Source organism: Tachysurus fulvidraco, chromosome 21, assembly GCF_022655615.1.
Source record: "Tachysurus fulvidraco isolate hzauxx_2018 chromosome 21, HZAU_PFXX_2.0, whole genome shotgun sequence".
Taxonomy (NCBI): Eukaryota; Metazoa; Chordata; class Actinopteri; order Siluriformes; family Bagridae; genus Tachysurus; species Tachysurus fulvidraco.
The window spans coordinates 16282543-16300079 of record NC_062538.1 but is presented as its reverse complement, the minus strand read 5'-3'; the positions used below and the strand labels follow the sequence as shown (position 1 = coordinate 16300079).

Here is a 17537-nt window from a genome sequence, read left to right as displayed (position 1 = left end):
TAGCTATGAGCTTGAAGGCCATGAAAGCAACAGTGATGCAATCGTGAGAAATGTTATTCCTTTTCCTTTAACGTGCCAGACACCAATTGTTATTTTCAATTCACCATCCCTGAAAACAGCCTGCGGCTCTTCACTTCACACACTGGGTCCTTTTTTTCCCTCTTTTATGAGGTTTATTTTATTTATTTCTTTACACTCAGACTGTTTTGAATGAAAGGAACGAGGGACAAAGCTGATATTTGATGCTATTCAGCTACTGGGAATGGTATAATAGTGGACCGTGGTTTGCGATGATGGACGATGATAGCATGTCCAAGAATGGTGGTCATTTATATTCAAAATGCAAAAACCCAAACAGAAAAGTTTTCATTCCATCATAGTCGCATTATCTGTGTGACTTGCTTTGAGTTTTCAGGAAAAAAAAACAAACAAATTAGCCAGTTGAAACTTATTAGCCAAGAATAAACATTTTGTTAGTTAAGAAATCTGAATTATTTGGTTATCTGATTCACACAATTTACTTATTACACACCAATCAGCCATACCATTAAAACCACCTGCTATTGTGTAGGGTCTCCTTGTGCCACCAAAACAGCTCTGACTCACCAAGGAATGGACTCCACAACACCTCTGAAGGTGTACTCTGGTTTCTGGCACCAAGACTTTTGCAGCAGATTCATTAATTCCTATAAATTCTGAGGTGAATTCTCCATGGACCAGACTTGTTGGTTGCCCATAATTTGGAAGGCAAAGCCAACATCTTGAATCCTTATTAGATTGCTCCAACTATTCATGAACCATTGTTGCAACGTAGCAGGGTGCATTATCCTGCTGAACGTGGCCACGGCCATTAGCAAAAGAAGAAGCCTTTATTTTTGTCACATGTACATAACAGCACAGTGAAATTCTGTCTTCACATATCCCAACTTTGGAGGTTGGGGTCAGGGTAAAGGTTCAGCCATGATACAACACCCCTGGAGCAGAGAGGTATAATGGGCTTGCTCATGAGTAAGAGCCCATGAGTGGCAGCTTGTTAAGGCTGAAGCTTGAACCTCGATCAACATCCCAGAGCCACTTGAGCTACCATTGGCCAATAAGTGAATACCGTTGGAATGAAGGTGTGTACATTGTCTGCAGCAACGTTTGGTAGGTGATAGATGTCAAAGTAACATCCACACAATTGCCAATGTTTTCCAGCAGAGTATTGCTCAGAGCATCGCACTGCATCCACCAGCTTACCTTCTTCCCATAGTGTTTATAGGTGCCATCTCTTCCCCATGTAAGATTAAAAAGAGTACATGACCACTCTGACCTCTCTATGGCTTTGCAGCCCCGTACACAGCAAGCAGTGTAGGTGGACTTACTGCCTCCCTTACAAAGACAATCTTTAAGCTTATGCAGTGAGGAACCAAAGACTTCGATTAGCTACTATTCAGTTGTTGGACAGCTTTCAATTCTACATTATGTCAATATTAAATTTAATCTTATTGATTGAAATTTTCCAACACATTATAATATCTTTTGTCACCCACATTTTCACATTCACTTGTGTTTGTAGCCAATAAACCATGGCTCTTGGCCCCTGTGTGTGTGTATGTGTGTGTCTGTGTGTGTGTAAGGTAAGCTAATCGACTGCAAATCTGCAACGTGCCATTGATTTATTCTGAGGTCCCACAGTGCAGGACAGATATACACCGATAGCATCTCCCCAAAAGACAGGGCGATAAATCAAACTCAGATAGCGGGGCTGCTGTTGTCCTTGGGCTGCATGCACACGCTGTGCTTGATGATTTGTTCTGCTGTACTGTCATTATTTTTAAAATCTGACAATCTGATAATAGTGGTCAACATTATAGTGATGTATAACAGGCAGTCTTGTAGCACTCATGCCTAAACAAGATATGGTAACACATACAGAACTAAAATGTTTGCGTTAAATTGTAGCCTTTTTTTATCCCTAGTTACAAATAAAGACATATTGTTTTATTTTAAATAAATACAGACACTTTACTAAGAAGGTTGTAAATACCCAAAGAACTAAAAAATGTAAACAAACAAATTTATGTGCTCAAATTTACTAAAGATACGTTAATAGAAAATAATAGTTATATTTTTGGTATACTAGTTGTATTATTACTATAGTAATGCACTTCAGCAGAGTTAAACATCATTTGCTTTTCTTACTCAGCTTTTACCGTAGTATAATTTTTTTTTAAATTTTTACTTCATAGACATTATACATATGGTATAAATATGCATATGTAAATTATACAGACACTATATTGCCAAAAGTTAGTACTATAGTACTATTACTATAGTAATGCGCACATCATTTGCTTTTCTAAGAGTTTCAACTCTTCTGGAAAGGTTTTCCACATGGTTTAGGAGTAAAAATTTGTCCATTCCGCAAGAAATACATTTGTGAGATCAGGCATTGATGTTGGACGAGAAGTCCTGGCTCACAGTCTCCACTCTAATTTATCCCAAAGGTGTTCCATCGGGTCGAGGTCAGTCCAGTCAAGTTCCTCCACACCAGACTCACTCATCCATGACTTTATGGACCTTGCTTTGTGAACTGATGCGCAGTCATGTTGGGACAGGAAGGGGCCCTCCTCAAACTGTTCCCACAATATATGGAGCTTAAAATTGTCCAAAATGTCTCGGTATGCTGAAGCATTATGCTGAAGTATGCTGAAGCTGAGTTCTTTTCACTGGAACTAAGGGGCCAAGCCCAACCCATAAAAAAACAACCCCAATATATAATCCCGCCTCTGCTAAACTTTACAATTGGCACAAGGTAGTCAGGCAAGTTGTTATACTGTTAAACTGTTATTCTGGCAAATGCGAAACTCAGACTCATCCATCGGATTGCCAGACAGAGAAGCGCGATTTGTCACTTCAGAGAACACGTCTCAACTGCTATAAAGTTTACACTGCTTTACACTGCTGCATCTGATGCTTTGCATTAGACTTGGTGACATAAGGGTTGGATGCAGCTGCTCTGAAATGGAAACCCATCCCATGAAGCTCTCTACGCATTGTTCTTGAGCTATTGTCTCTGCAAAAAGCCAGCGACTTCCGCCCACTGTGTGTCTCAGCATGTGCTGAACCCGCTCTGTGATTTTACGTGGCCTTCCACTTCGTGGAAGAGTTGCTGTTGTTCCCAATTACTACCACTATCAGTTGAACATGGAATATTTATTAGTAAGGAAATTTCACAAATGGACTTATTGCACAGGTGGAAACCTATCACGGTACCACGCTTCAATTCCCTGAGCTAATAAGAGTGACCAATTCTTTCACAAATGCTTGTAGAAGCAGTCTGCATGCCTAAGTGCCTGATTTTATACTGTACACCTGTGGCCATGGAAGTGATTAGAACACTTCCATGAACACTTTAATGATTTGGATAGGTGTCCCAAAACTTTTTGCAATAAAGAGTATGTTTTGAAATTGCTTTGATCTTAAAACAATAATTAATTTTTAAATTACTTGAAGGATTTAACTCACGAGTCCAGTATTGTATTAATGGATGACAAAAAAGCAAATCACAGTTATATATAATAATAAATAGTTCATTAGATCAGAACAGTCAGAAATCAGTATGATTTAATAAACATGTAACCTAAAGCTTGCTCAAAGTCTTTATCAATATTTATTCAGCCTTAGTTAAAAAGACTGAAATGTTGACTGACTGTTCCAGTTATCATTGTTAACTGACAGTTCTTATTAGCATCATTGACTAGTTGTTCCAATTAGCATTGTTAACTAACAGTTCTGATTAGCATTGTTGACTAGCTGTTCCAATTAGAATTGTTAACTGACAGTTCTGATTAGCCTTATTGACTAGCTGTTCCAATTAGCATTGTTAACTAACAGTTCTGATTAGCCTTATTGACTAACAGTTCTGATTAGCACTGTTAACTAACAGTTCTGATTAGCATTGTTGACTAACTGTTCCGATTAGCAACGTTGACTAAAGGGTTTAAATTATCATTGTTGACTGACTGTTCCAGTTAGCATTGTTAAAGAAGTTCAAATTAGCATTGTTGACTAACAGTTCTTATTAGCATTGTTGACTAACAGTTCTGATTAGCATTATTGACTATCTGTTCCAGTTATCATTGTTAACTAACAGTTCTGATTAGCATTATTGACTAGCTGTTCCAATTAGCACTGTTAACTAACAGTTCTGATTAGCCTTATTGACTAACTGTTCCAATTAGCACTGTTAACTAACAGTTCTGATTAGCACTGTTAACTAACAGTTCTGATTAGCACTGTTAACTAACAGTTCTGATTAGCACTGTTAACTAACAGTTCTGATTAGCATTGTTGACTAACTGTTCTGATTAGCATTGTTGACTAACTGTTCCGATTAGCAACGTTGACTAAAGGGTTTAAATTATCATTGTTGACTGACTGTTCCAGTTAGCATTGTTAAAGAAGTTCAAATTAGCATTGTTGACTAACAGTTTTAATTAGCATTGTTGACTAACCGTACCAATAAGCATTGTTGACTAACAGTTCAAATAATTTTTGGCTGACTGTTTCCGATCAACATTGTTGACAAACAGTTACGATTAGCATTGTTGACTAACTGTTTTGAATATCATTGTTGACTAACAGTTCCAATTAGCATTGTTAGTATTCATAACAGAGGTATAAAAATATAATTCCATGTATTTGGTCCATATTTGCTTTTTAAAATATGCTATAGATGCTAACGATGCTATACTTTTGCAACCAAGTCGAACACTTATTACCTAAAAATTATATAAATGATATATATATTATGTAACCTAAAAATTATATAAAGGCATTTACTTCCTGTTTTCCAACACTGCCTAAATTCCCATAATATTTTTAAAGTTCTAGATGAAACAATGTTTGGAGGATAAAAAGGACCTTAACTGATGGTGCTGTTTCTGGGAACAAAAGCGATCCGAACACTTTGGGAGAATTAAAAATTCATGCTATAAAAGATGTATAAAGTCTCTTCTGACTGGTGAACTGAAGACAGAAAGGCATCTGGAGGTTGCATCTATCAAGGTTCATAAAAGGCCAGGTATTTATATTTCATTTCAAATCCATTATGGCCTTTTGGAAAGCCACAGCAAAGTGAGAATAAAATAAAATAAAAAAACATCTGTGTGTATATTTCATGTGTAAATATCTACTCTTTTTCAACTTCAGACTTTGTGAATACATTCACAGACACAATCAAGAAGTTTAGAAGGTTCCAAAAAAGACAAATAAACTGATATTAACTGGTTGATATAACAAATATTATTCCTAACAAAATGTTTAGTTGATGAAAAAAGGGTCATGAAGGGCATTTAATTCCCCTGCTGTGTACTGGGACAAAACCAGTGTCAATCGAGCTGACACAGAAGAATTGTGTGTGTGTGTGTGTGTGTGTGTGTGTGTGTGTGTGTGTGTGTGTGTGTGTGTGTGTGTACCGTACGTGTGTGCATGAGTGAGATTTACACCACAACTTTAGCCAAAGTGTTTCCTTTAAGTTATTGAATTGTGTGTGTTTGTGTGTGTGTGTGTGTGTGTGTGTGTGTGTGTGTGTGTGTGTGTGTGTGTGTGTCTGGGGGAAATTGTTTTGATTCTCCTGCTAGTAAAAGTTTTGATTCTCCTGCTAGTAAAAAAACAGAGTGGACAAGAGATTTAAAGAGTTAATGAAAAGAAGAATAAGCTTTAAAGTGAGATTTAAAGTGGATGAGGAAGGATTGAGGGATGAAAGAAGACAGATATGTACTCGGGAAGTGAACATGCCAGGAAACAGCTCAGTAGAGAAAAGGAAAGAGAGAAAGAGAGAGACTGACATTTCCTTTAAGTGCCATGCTGTTTGCCTGCGTGTTCGTATGTGTAAATTCTAATCCGCTTGATGAATCAAGCTTGGTAATCCCTTTAAGTAAAGTTGCACATCCCTAAATAACACACAGACACACACACACACATAAATTGGGTGCCTAATGGATCTAGAGACCTATAAATCCTCTTATCAGTTGAATTCTCTCTGTAGACCAGCATGATTTGTCACAGCGAATGCACACACACAAACACACACATACACAAATGCAAGAAAGAGATTTGTATCAGCTGTATCACATTAAGGTAACTTGTACCAATTTTTTTCCCTTTATGGGGAAATGACTACATTGATAAAACTGTTCAGGTTCAGTTGACTCAAATTGCTGTAGTTTTTCATCAACTAAACTAACAGAAATATTTAGACACAATTACAGGTAAGTCATATAATTTCAATTTGCAGAACCTGCAATTCATTAATTGCATCACAGAGCTCCATTTCAAGGCTTTCTAACAAGTAAATAAGTTTAAAAAAAAAAAAAAAAAAACGTTTCAAAACAGGATCAGTAGTTTGACAAGTTAAGCATGGAATTCATCTTCTGGAAATGAAAGGACTTTATTAGTTTACAATCTTTTAACGACACTTGATTAGCATGAAACATTTTTTCTAGGGTCATCCCTGCTCCCCAGGGCCTACATTGGGAAAAAGGCCACTGGAGTTGAACTTTAACTAAAAGAAAGCTGTACTTAAGTAAAGTAATTGTTCTTACTGTAGCTACATCTCTCTGACATCAGTCAGAGTAATCCTATGCTATGCTCCTAGCTATTGACATCTATTCACTTTTGACATCTTCAAAAAATCCCAAGCTCTATCATTATCATAAGTATATAATAATCTTCATTTATCATCACTTCATGATAATCTTCAATTATCTTCACTTTATTATAAAAAAAAACATACAGTATGCTTGTGTTAACCATATAAGCTAGCTGGCACTAGCTAGGTCTCTTTAATAACATTTTAGTATTAAACAGGATTTTCTGTTATTCTGATCATTTCATTCTACTCAGAAATTAGCAGTCAGTTTTTTTTTTTTTTTTACTTTTTTTTCCAGTAGCATTAAGCATTTTTTGCCAAATCAGTAGGACTGGCAGTAAAGGACAGACTCTGATCCAAAGCATATTTAGATCGAATTAGTCATGCTTTAGTTTTCCTTTATCTGCATTTGTGCCACAGACACACTGTCTCTATGTACGTGTCTCACTGTCCAACACTGAATTTTTGACTTTCATTTGATTTAAAGCTTGGACATGATAAAAAAAAATGCAGGGTATTATAACAATATGACCCAATAAAAAGTATGGTAGTAAGCAGTGTCTCAAAGCAGCACAGCACCATTTTCCATTAGTTAAGTACAAGTGTACAGTGATGTTCTTTCTTGGGTGGATGTAGGAATCTAAAGGGATTTGATTGGTCCATGTGTGTTTTAGAGGTAGCCGTTGTTGAGCACTGTGGTTTGACTACCTTGGGTAAGTAGCACATGCAAAGTCTAGTGGTGGTGGAGGGTGAAGGGTGGCAGAAGTGTGAAGACTCCTTGAGAGGGGTAGGAGGGCTCCTTCACAATGCTAGAGGCCATGCAGATGTATTGTTTTTGGTTGGCGGAGTTGATGGTGGGTAGAAAGACCCCAATGAACTACTCCAATATTCTTAAAAACTGAGACAGTGTAATCAGACCATGTACAATTGACAGTGCAGGACAAGATCTCCTTAAGTCAACAGTCATTGCAGAGATACAAACTGTTGTCTCCTGCAGTCTGGGAGCTGATCCAGTTCTTCCCTGTATGCTGATCTGTCATTGTAGCTTTTGAGGCCACCTATCATACTATCTTTAGAAACAACAGTCACTCATTGATGAATACTTTAATGCCATCAGTAAACTTGATGATATGATTTGAGCACAATCATGAGTCTATAGCATTCACAACAGTGGACTGAGCACACAGCCCTGTGGACTGCCATTGGCTGGGGTTCTGATAGAAGTGGTATTGCTCCTGCTGATGGACTGGGGTCTCTCTGTAAAAAGTCCAGCGTGCAGTTCTAGAGAAATGTGAAGGGTAGAGAAACTCAGCAGGCTTAGCTATTTCTATGTCACACTGGGATCCTTTAATTGACTGCTGAACTAAACTGCTGCTGAACAACATTTTCTCACTTACCCTTCGGCAAACAATTAAGGTGTTGTATCCATTTTGATTACAAGGGCCAGCTGTTTATATATACAGTATATTTATAATTATTTTGCCCATATTTGTCCCCATTACTCCTATGGTATTAATATTTACTTAGTCTTTCAACTCAGATGCTGAGTACAGAATGCAGGTTTTTTTTGTCATGATGTGAAAATTGTTCATGTTCTTGACAATAAAACCTCTCTTAGCTATTAGATTGATCAATACTGAGTGTGTCTGCAAATGGGGACATTCACTTTGGCTGAATTTGCTTAAGATAAATGGTAGGCTGCTCGTCCATTTAGAGGCTTGAAAAACATTTTACACCTCTTTTTTTCCTCAAGGGTTTTATAATGACTCTATTGGAATATATTATTAATTTATTTTATGTATTGGATCATTTTTAGAGTATCAGATAATCGGTGCATCACAGTCCCCCAAGGGACAGTAACAAGGTGAATATCACAGTGTTTCCTGTGCAATTTTAGGATTCTTGGATGATTGTCTAGTTAACAGACATTTTGTAGTTTTACAACCTGTCAATAATCAACATTCTATTGAGTATGTGTGGTATTTATAAGCTATTATTTCTTTATCTGTCATTCTGTCTCTCTCTGTGGACTTGGCACAGTCTGAGAGGAAATCAGGCAGATTTAAAGGATTATAGATGCTCTAAGTCCCAGCCTGACAGAATTTGCCATTTATTTAGTACTCCTCTTTTCATTTCTAATCCCCCTGTTATGCTCTCTCTCTCTTTCTCTCTTTCCTCTACAGGTCTGAAGATTCGTGAAGTGATGATAAATGTCTCTCGGCAGCAGGTGGAGGATTTTCATGGTCCGGAGGATTACTGGTGTTTGTGTGTGGCCTGGAGTCACCTGGGCACGTCCAAGAGCCGCAAAGCCACAGTGCGCATCGCATGTCAGTGCCTCCATACATAATCAAACCATTTATCTTTATCTGGCTAAATGTTTACTGTTTTATATAAATGTGTGTCTGTGTGTGTTTGTTTCAGACCTAAGAAAGAACTTTGAGCAGGAGCCACAGGGGACTGAGGTGCCAATCAAAGGCATGATCGTCCTTCACTGTCGTCCTCCAGAGGGAGTTCCTCAAGCTGAGGTTAGTTCAGCAAACGAACAGTCAAAACAAACAAACAAACAAACAAATAAATAAATAAACAACCCCTCCCTAAGATTATTAATTGTTTTGTAAATGGACTAATGAGTCCATGATTCTACTGGTATCTAAAGAATAATTTGACAATATTCTCCATTTTATATTATTTTATATTAATTAAACATGTAGCGTGTTTTTTTTTTTTTTTTTTGTGATAACAGCCTATGGTTATTTTGATTCTCATTTCCATATTAATTTTTTCCCATTTTAAAAGCTTTGCGGAGTTCATAACAGAGCATTGTGGGACCATAGCGTTAAACAATTTTCATAATACAAAGATAATAAAAATACAATTCATTTCATATAAACAGTAAAATGCCTTTCTAAAATGTAGTTTCCAAATATGAGTTGTTTTTTTTTTTAAAAAATATCATTTTTATCATGCTCTGTACCTTGAAAAAAAGATCAAACTTCTGCCTTTTCTACAATATGGGTTAGTGGCTAAGAGCTGGTCTGTGTTATCATGACAAGGGATGTGAGCTGATTTATTCAGCCAGCCGTTCTGAGAATGATACGCTCTCTCATTTTCTCTTTGTCTCTCTGTCACTTTCTTTTAGGTGTGTAAGGACAGAATGTTTCACCCCGTCATGTATCATTGAAAATTACTTTCACTTGCTCTCTTGTTCTCTTTTTTCTTTCTTTTGCCATCTCATTAACTTTTCACTGGTTTGAGTAGAATAATGTGTGTGTGGGGGTGTGTGTATGTCTGTGTAGCATGTGCTACTTCTTCCCAATAGTATCACCCACCTGCACTCTCTCTTAGAGATCCCTTGTGTGTGTATAGTTTAGTTTAGCAAGGACATGAAAAAAGAAAATCAAGGCCACTCTCTCAGTTCCATATTTCATGTTCTCAAATTAATAGAATTGCATGTTTGGGATAATGTGTGTATCATCCTCTACAGATAACGTGCCCAGAATTCACTTAGTTATAGAATTCATGAGTCATTTATGAATCATTTATTGAGAATGCTAGAAAGTGTTTTTTATATGTAATTAAAGCAAACTTTATAGAGATACTGAGAGCACTCAGAACATGTGGCCCATGTTATTACTGAGAGCAGGAGATATTATAAGATGATATTAAAGTATATGTGCTTTAACTCGTTTTTTGGATTTTGAGGGCATTTGGAGCAGAGTATGATTTAACCTATACATAAACACAATGTGGGATTATTCATCTGAGAGCCCAAAATACAAATTTGAGTGCATGAATAAAATAAATTGAGCACACATACTGCGATTTTGAGACCTTGATTCTGTATCTCATGGATGGTGGATCAAGCTGTGCACATGAATCGCAGGAAGAAGAAAAAAACAGATTTCTTTTTGTGGCCTCTCCAGGGCTTCATAGTCTCTGTCTTGCTTTCTGTCTCTTTTCTTTCTTTGTCTGGGGAGACGAGAAATGATCTCTGGCTTTTTTTTGCGATAATAAATAATAAAACTGGAATCCATGAAGAAATTTAAAAAAAAAAAAAAAAAGACAGACACATCAAAAATAGACATGCACGGAATCTGTGTAACAGGGCCCGAAACTTAATGATAAACTTACCGAATGCATGATATGAAAATGCTAAGAGAGTATAAAGGGTGTTACTAGTCAAAAGTTTAACACAGAACAGGTGAACACAGTAAGATAATAAAAATAATAATAAAAATACACACAAATGAACTGATGAGAGCAAAGTTTGTTGTCCTTAGAAAGAAACTAAGAACATATAAGACGTGTGGAACAGTCACCTGAGCCCAGAATCGAACCAGATCCTAGACGGTAGAGAGTAACCTGGTGTAATGTGGTACCATTATAAAAAAGCAATTTTCACATACATACAGTATATAATTTCACATTTAGTTTCCTGATTTGTAGTGTGTGTTGTGTCATTATATAAACTAGTTCCTAGTTTCAAAAATACCCCGTGTTAAGATTTCAATGTCAGACCCCCTCCTGTTGTGCCACCCACACCAGTGAACATGCTTTTAGTTCATGCTGCATTTATACCAATAAATAATGCTTTCACAAGCACAAAGCAAGATTATTTGTCAAGCTTTTACATGCAGTTCTCTTCTCGCATGTAAGTGTTCAGACCCTTTAGCCTCCAAGGTTGGAATTGTTTTTTTTCTTTCTCATCGAATTAGGTTCCTGTGAGCAGATTCTGTGCAAGAGGTGTGAGATCAGATCAGATAGAAAGTAATAACATCTACTTCACTTTTACTTCACTGACATGAAAAAGCTGTTTGAGAGAGTAGAATATGAGGGAGGTTATGTGTTACGGAGCAGGACAATGACAGTGTCAAACATTAGCAACAATCCACCATTTATTGAGAAGGATTAATAATATGTGGTATGAAACTTTAGGCTCCAGCATTACCACACTCTCGCTAGCGATCATTAGAGTGCAGTTGTAGTTACTGTATTTTTGCACCTTTATCATCTTCCTACTGTACAAGTAAGTCAATATAGCCATCAAAGACCTAACGTTGTTTAAGTACTGTATGCAGACGTCAGACAGAATCTTGGTGACTACAATACAATACGATACTTGAATGCATGTATGATTCATAGCTTTAGCGATTTCATTTAGAAATACTACAATAGCAGATAGGATTATTTCTATTAGGTTGCATTAGACAAATTTGCTGTAATTATTTCAAGTATTAACACATTACAGTATACAGTACTACTCCATATTGATCACCATTCTTTAAGACTCCTTGGTTGGCCTTGGCATAGTCATGGTTTGACTTGTGATATTTTCTAGTTACAGTACAATGCATCTCATTTATATCTTGTGGACTAGCTGTATTATGTTATCTGTAATTTGCATATTTTGTCTGTACACAAAAATACTATATTTTTTGTTAAAAACAAACAAACAAACAAAACTTTAGGCATTGTTTTAGAAGAAGTAAATCTAATGCTGTTCAAATAGCAATTGGTCAGTCATGATCATTATTACTCAGTGTGTCCAGAGACAGTGTCATGTCATATGCAGTGCATTTTTTTTTTATAAAGACGACTCTTGCACTTTTTATTTTATGCCATATTCATAATAATGGGTTATATTTCTTTTGTTTAGAACATGTTACAATGTTTGTCAAGGTATGAAGAGGTAATTGTAGGGGTAGTGGTAGCTAAGTGGTCAGGATGTTAGTCTACTGCTTGGATGGTTGTGAGTTTAAATCCCAGGACCATCAAACTGCCACTTGAGCAAGGACCTCAACTGCTCAGGTGTATTGATAAGATAAATTGAAGTCACTCTGGATTAGGGTTCATGCCAAATACTGTAAATATGTAAGGTATTGATAACAAGTTAGGTGGTAGTGATGTGTGTGTGTGTGTGTGTGTGTATGTGTGTGTGTGTATATGTGTGTGTGTGTGTGTGTGTGTGTGTGTGTGTGTGTGTGTGTGTGTGTGTGTGTGTGTGTGTGTGTGTGTGTGTGTGAAAGAGTCAGACATAGGAAACATGTACAGTATGTGTTTTGAGTAAGGTTTAGATGATGTGTGAGTACCAATTACAAGAAAGAAAGTAAGCAGAGTTAGTTTGTAGAAGTAGAAAATTCTATTTAATCAAAAAAAAAAGAGAGAAGAAACCCTGGTTGGAAGCAGATTCTATAAATGAAGAGTGTATCTTCTGTTCCTGCTCAGTCATGGTGGATTTCTTGACCCACCCTAGAGGGGACACCATTCCATCTTGGGGCAAGACACACTCACACATATACATAAACCCTAGGGGCAACTTACTGTAGCCAATCCCCCCATTAGCATGTATTTGGAGAGAAGAGGAATCTAGAGAACTCAAAGGAAACCTACACGGACACAGGGAGATGACGCTAAACTCCACAGACTGTAGCGGTAAGGTTTAAACTGTGCACCTTGAACCCGTTCCTCTATTTCATGTTCAATAGGAGATTTTCCATTTTAGTCCGTTTCAGAGTTGCTATATAGGAGTGTACCTCAAAATACCACTAAAAAGCAAACATACTGTATCAATTGATAAAGTGATAAAAAAAATAATAAAAATCCATATAGCATAACATGTGCCGTCAAGGCCAAGAAAAGCCTCAGAGAAATTCAATAACAACAGCACAGAAAAGTTTCCTCTCTGTTATTCACTTTCTGAAAGTCTGACAAATAGGTTCCTTAAACATGAATAGCAGTCGGTGGGTGTACATATGAACTGCTTTAAAAATATATAGAGCATTAAAATATATGCACCATTGCTGTAGAAATAAAATAGCAATAGAAAGTTTACATTCCAGCTAAGGCAAATATAGGGGTAGCACATTTATTCTCATGTGTAATAATATATTAATAATAATAACTTTATTTTTATATAGTTTTTTATATTTTATAAAGTAGCTTCTCAAGGCGCTTTACAAAAAAGCAAATGAAAATACAACACGCACAAAGTAAAACAAGTAATACATACATATAAATACCCACACACACAAAAATAAAGTGAGTGACTAAAAAAAATGAGTTTTTAAAAGAGATTTAAAAGTAATAAAGTTCTATGCGTCTCTGATGTGAGGAGGGAGTGCATTCCAAAGTCTAGGCACGTACAATGAAAAAGCCCTATCCCCTACAGAACGCAGCCGTGTCTGTGGGACTACCAATAGTCCTGCTTCGAGTAATGTAAGAACACTTGGGTGTGTATAAAGTTAAAAGTGCAAACAGATACTGGGGGCAAGACCATGCAGTGGCTTGTATGTAAGTATGAGAACTTTAAAATCTACTCGGAACCTGACAGAAAACCAGTGCAAGGACTTGAGAATTGGTGTAATGTGCTCATTTTGACTGTTTCCAGTCAGGATCCTAGCAGCTGAATTTTGCACACATTTCAGTTTATTAAGTGTGGATTTAGGAACCCCAGCCAGAAGTGCATTGCAATAGTCAATGCGGGAGGACACAAAAGTATTAATAAGCCTTTCAGTCACTAAATGGGATAACATAGGGTGACGTCTAGCGATATTTCTGAGATGAAAAAATGAGTTCTTTACAGTGTGCCGAACGTGAGTGTCAAAAGGCAAACTTGAATAAAAGATTACTCCTAGATTTTTTTTTATTTGGTTTGTAATTCCAGAACAGAGCCATCTATGTTTAGGAAAAGTGAACCAGCTTTACGAAGCTGGTGAGGGGTGCCAATAAGCAAGAAATTTTGATACATCCATGTTTTTATCTCAGCAATACAGTATGTTAAAGAAGAAAGGTCAAGATTTTTATTACGCTTAGAGGGAATATAAATCTGAGTGTCAACTGCATAAAAGTGATAATTAAGCCCAAGAGATCTTAAAAGCAATCAAAGTGTAAATATGTAAATGCTAAAAAGTAATGGGCCTAAGATGGAACCTTGAGGAACACCCGTACAGACTAAACCAGTTACAGACTGGAATCCACTCACACATACAAACTGTTGATGATCAGAATGGTATGATCTAAACCAAGTTAAAACAGTCCCAGAATCACCAAAAACAGTTTCCAGGCGCTCGAGTAACAGATTGTGGTTAACAGTGTCAAAAGCGGTGCTAAGATCCAGGAGGATCAGAGTAGAAAGAGAACCAGAATCTGAGGCTAATAACAGATCATAATAACTTTTTTATAACTCATATACATTCAGATTTGGATTTAATTCATTCATTCATTCATTCATTCATTCTACCGCTTATCTGAACTACCTCAGGTCACTGGGAGCCTGTGCCTATCCTGCCTTGATGCCCGATGATGCCTGGATTTAATTAACATTTGACAAAAATAAAAAGTTTTATACTTTTACTTTTATAGTTATTACTTTTATAGTTATTTGCATGTGATATCCATCATTCGGGGGAGTTTCCTTTGGGTGTAAAACAGTTACACTGTGAAAACTCACTAACTGTAACTATAAGATTATAAGATAACTATAAGATGCAACCGGTTCCTTTCCCAAGATAAGTAAGAAATAATGTAGAACGTTACAGGGCGTGACGTTAACACCAAGGAACAAGTGATGTAGCCCAATACAAAACATGTTCTAAAGTGTATTATTCTTCATATAACAACAATTTAATATGTTTTTTAAATCACTTATAGAATGAAGCATCATATACTTTTTTATAGCTCTTTTGAGAAACGTCCACCAAATAGGTTTGTGTTATCACTTATGTTGCCATTGCAATACCAGTAATATTTTTATTTCCCTTTGTAACGTTTGTAGACAGACACCCCCTGTGGCGGGGACTGAACCCAGATCTTCTTTTTTAACAAGCAATACTTGCTGAATTCAGTGCAAAACTGCTTTATTAACAAAACAAAAACTTACATTAAGCATGAGAGAAACTAAACATGACTATGACATAAAAACGTAGATAACATTAACAAAACATGACTATGGCATAAAAAACCTGGATATAACAACATCTGACCTTACAGCTCACACACAACGACAATGACTGACAAACACAAAGGCAACAAGACAGGTACATTTACGGCATTTAGCAGACACCCTTATTCAGAGTGACTTACAACTGAGCAACTGAGGGTTAAGGGCCTTGCTCAGGGGCTCAGCAGTGGTAGCTTGGTGGACCTGGGGTTCGAACCCATGACCTTCCGATCCAGCTACCACATCCCCCAGGTACAGTATATATACATATAAAGCAGCACATCAAGGTAAACAAGAAACAGGTGAGATGGTGGGAAAACAGGATAGACAAGGAGGGGCACAGCACATATGAAAACAGTAACAAGGTGGGTGATGAGAAAACTCTGGTGCTCTAGCAAGCAACTGTCAACATGTCTAATGATTAAACATATATATTTATCTGTTTATGTGCAGCATGTGCTATACAAGACCCTGTGTAAGTTGTAACTATAGAAACACACAGTCAGAATGAGCTCTTGCACTATTGCCCAGAGCTTCTGCTATAAAAAATTCATCAACATCACACCATCTGAACAGTTAGAATTGAACATTCACCAGCACGATGGTGTATTTCTTTTATCTTTGCATCCCTCTTGTTATGCCTTTTTCCTCAAAAAAGCAAGAAAAAAAAAAAAAAAAGGTCAATTATTTCTTTTTTTATCTGACATTGTCTAGAAAAGTTAGTGAACGCTACACTGGGAATCACACTGTGACACAGTCATCAATAATTTATACTGTCGAGCAAACCCGGGGTAAGAAACCCAGACTAGAATAAACTCTGAGTCTGATCTTTCTGACATTTGGCAGTGATGGAAAGTGTGTAAAGCATACTGAGTAAATTGATTAAATGTGCTGTTTCTGTCAACTCATCTTAGATAAAAGTAAGAGTAGAAAAATCTCTAAAAATGTTTTAAATGTTGTAAGTGAGTTACACTGAAGTACACACAGTCTTGATTGTGAACAGTACAATTTGGGGTTGAACAAGGTCTCATAAAGGTCTCATAAAGGTCTCATAATATGTAGCACATAATGATCTAAAGACCCGCCAGCATGCTCTGTTTTAGATAATGATAATTCTCACATAGAGAGTTGCCTAGAAGAAGAACAAAAAGAAGAAGATTAATGTATATATTGTCTTTCTCACACCCAAGGTCTCAGTACACTTACAAAATGCATGAAAAAACAAAACAGAAACAGAAGCTACAGTATATCATACTATGCATTTCCACTATGCACTATGTACTCCATACTCTAGGCTATGTATTATATCATCACATGTGGAACACATTTTTTTTTTAAATATTCTTATACTAACCGGAAGTATAAGCTGAATGCTCTTAATGTATATATATATATATATATATATATATATATATATATATATATATATATATATATATATATATATATATGTATGTATGTATGTATGTATGTATGTATGTATATCACACAACATGAGCTATCTGGAAATTTGGTCATGCCAAATGGACTTCTTTGTAGTTAAATCAAACGTTTCACTACTCATCCAAGCAGCATCTTGGGCATGTGGTAGCTCAGTGGTTAAGGTGTTGGACTACTGATTGAAAGGTTGCAAGTTCAAAGCCCAGGTCCATCAAACTGCCACTGTTTGGCCCTTCAGCATGGCCCTCAACCCTCAATTGCTCAGTTGAGCTAAAATTAGATCTGGATAAGGGCATCTGCCAAATGCCATTGATGTAAATTTGCATCCTCTCCTCCCTGGATAGCCTGGAGATAGTCAAGGAGAAGGTGAGAGTGGGAGAGAAGTTAGGATGTAAAAATCCCAGAGAAGGAGAGTAGAGCAATACAAATTTGTGGAATCCTGCCAGCTTCCCTCACTGGAGAAGCTGTGCTGAAGAGAAGTAAATCATTTCTTTCTAACTAGAAAGAAGTTCACCTGGATGA

The 17537-nt window shown here is 36.7% G+C and overlaps 1 protein-coding gene across 2 annotated transcripts in view; it reads left to right on the top strand.

Annotated features, from left to right (window-relative positions):
• unc5da (unc-5 netrin receptor Da) overlaps positions 1–17537 on the top strand; it is a 195276-nt gene that overhangs the window by 132090 nt on the left and 45649 nt on the right. For both annotated transcript variants that reach the window (XM_027178942.2, XM_027178934.2), the window contains 2 exons: positions 8821–8964; positions 9059–9162. In XM_027178942.2, coding sequence (XP_027034743.2) covers positions 8821–8964; positions 9059–9162 — 248 coding nt within the window. The remainder of the gene's footprint in view (positions 1–8820; positions 8965–9058; positions 9163–17537) is intronic.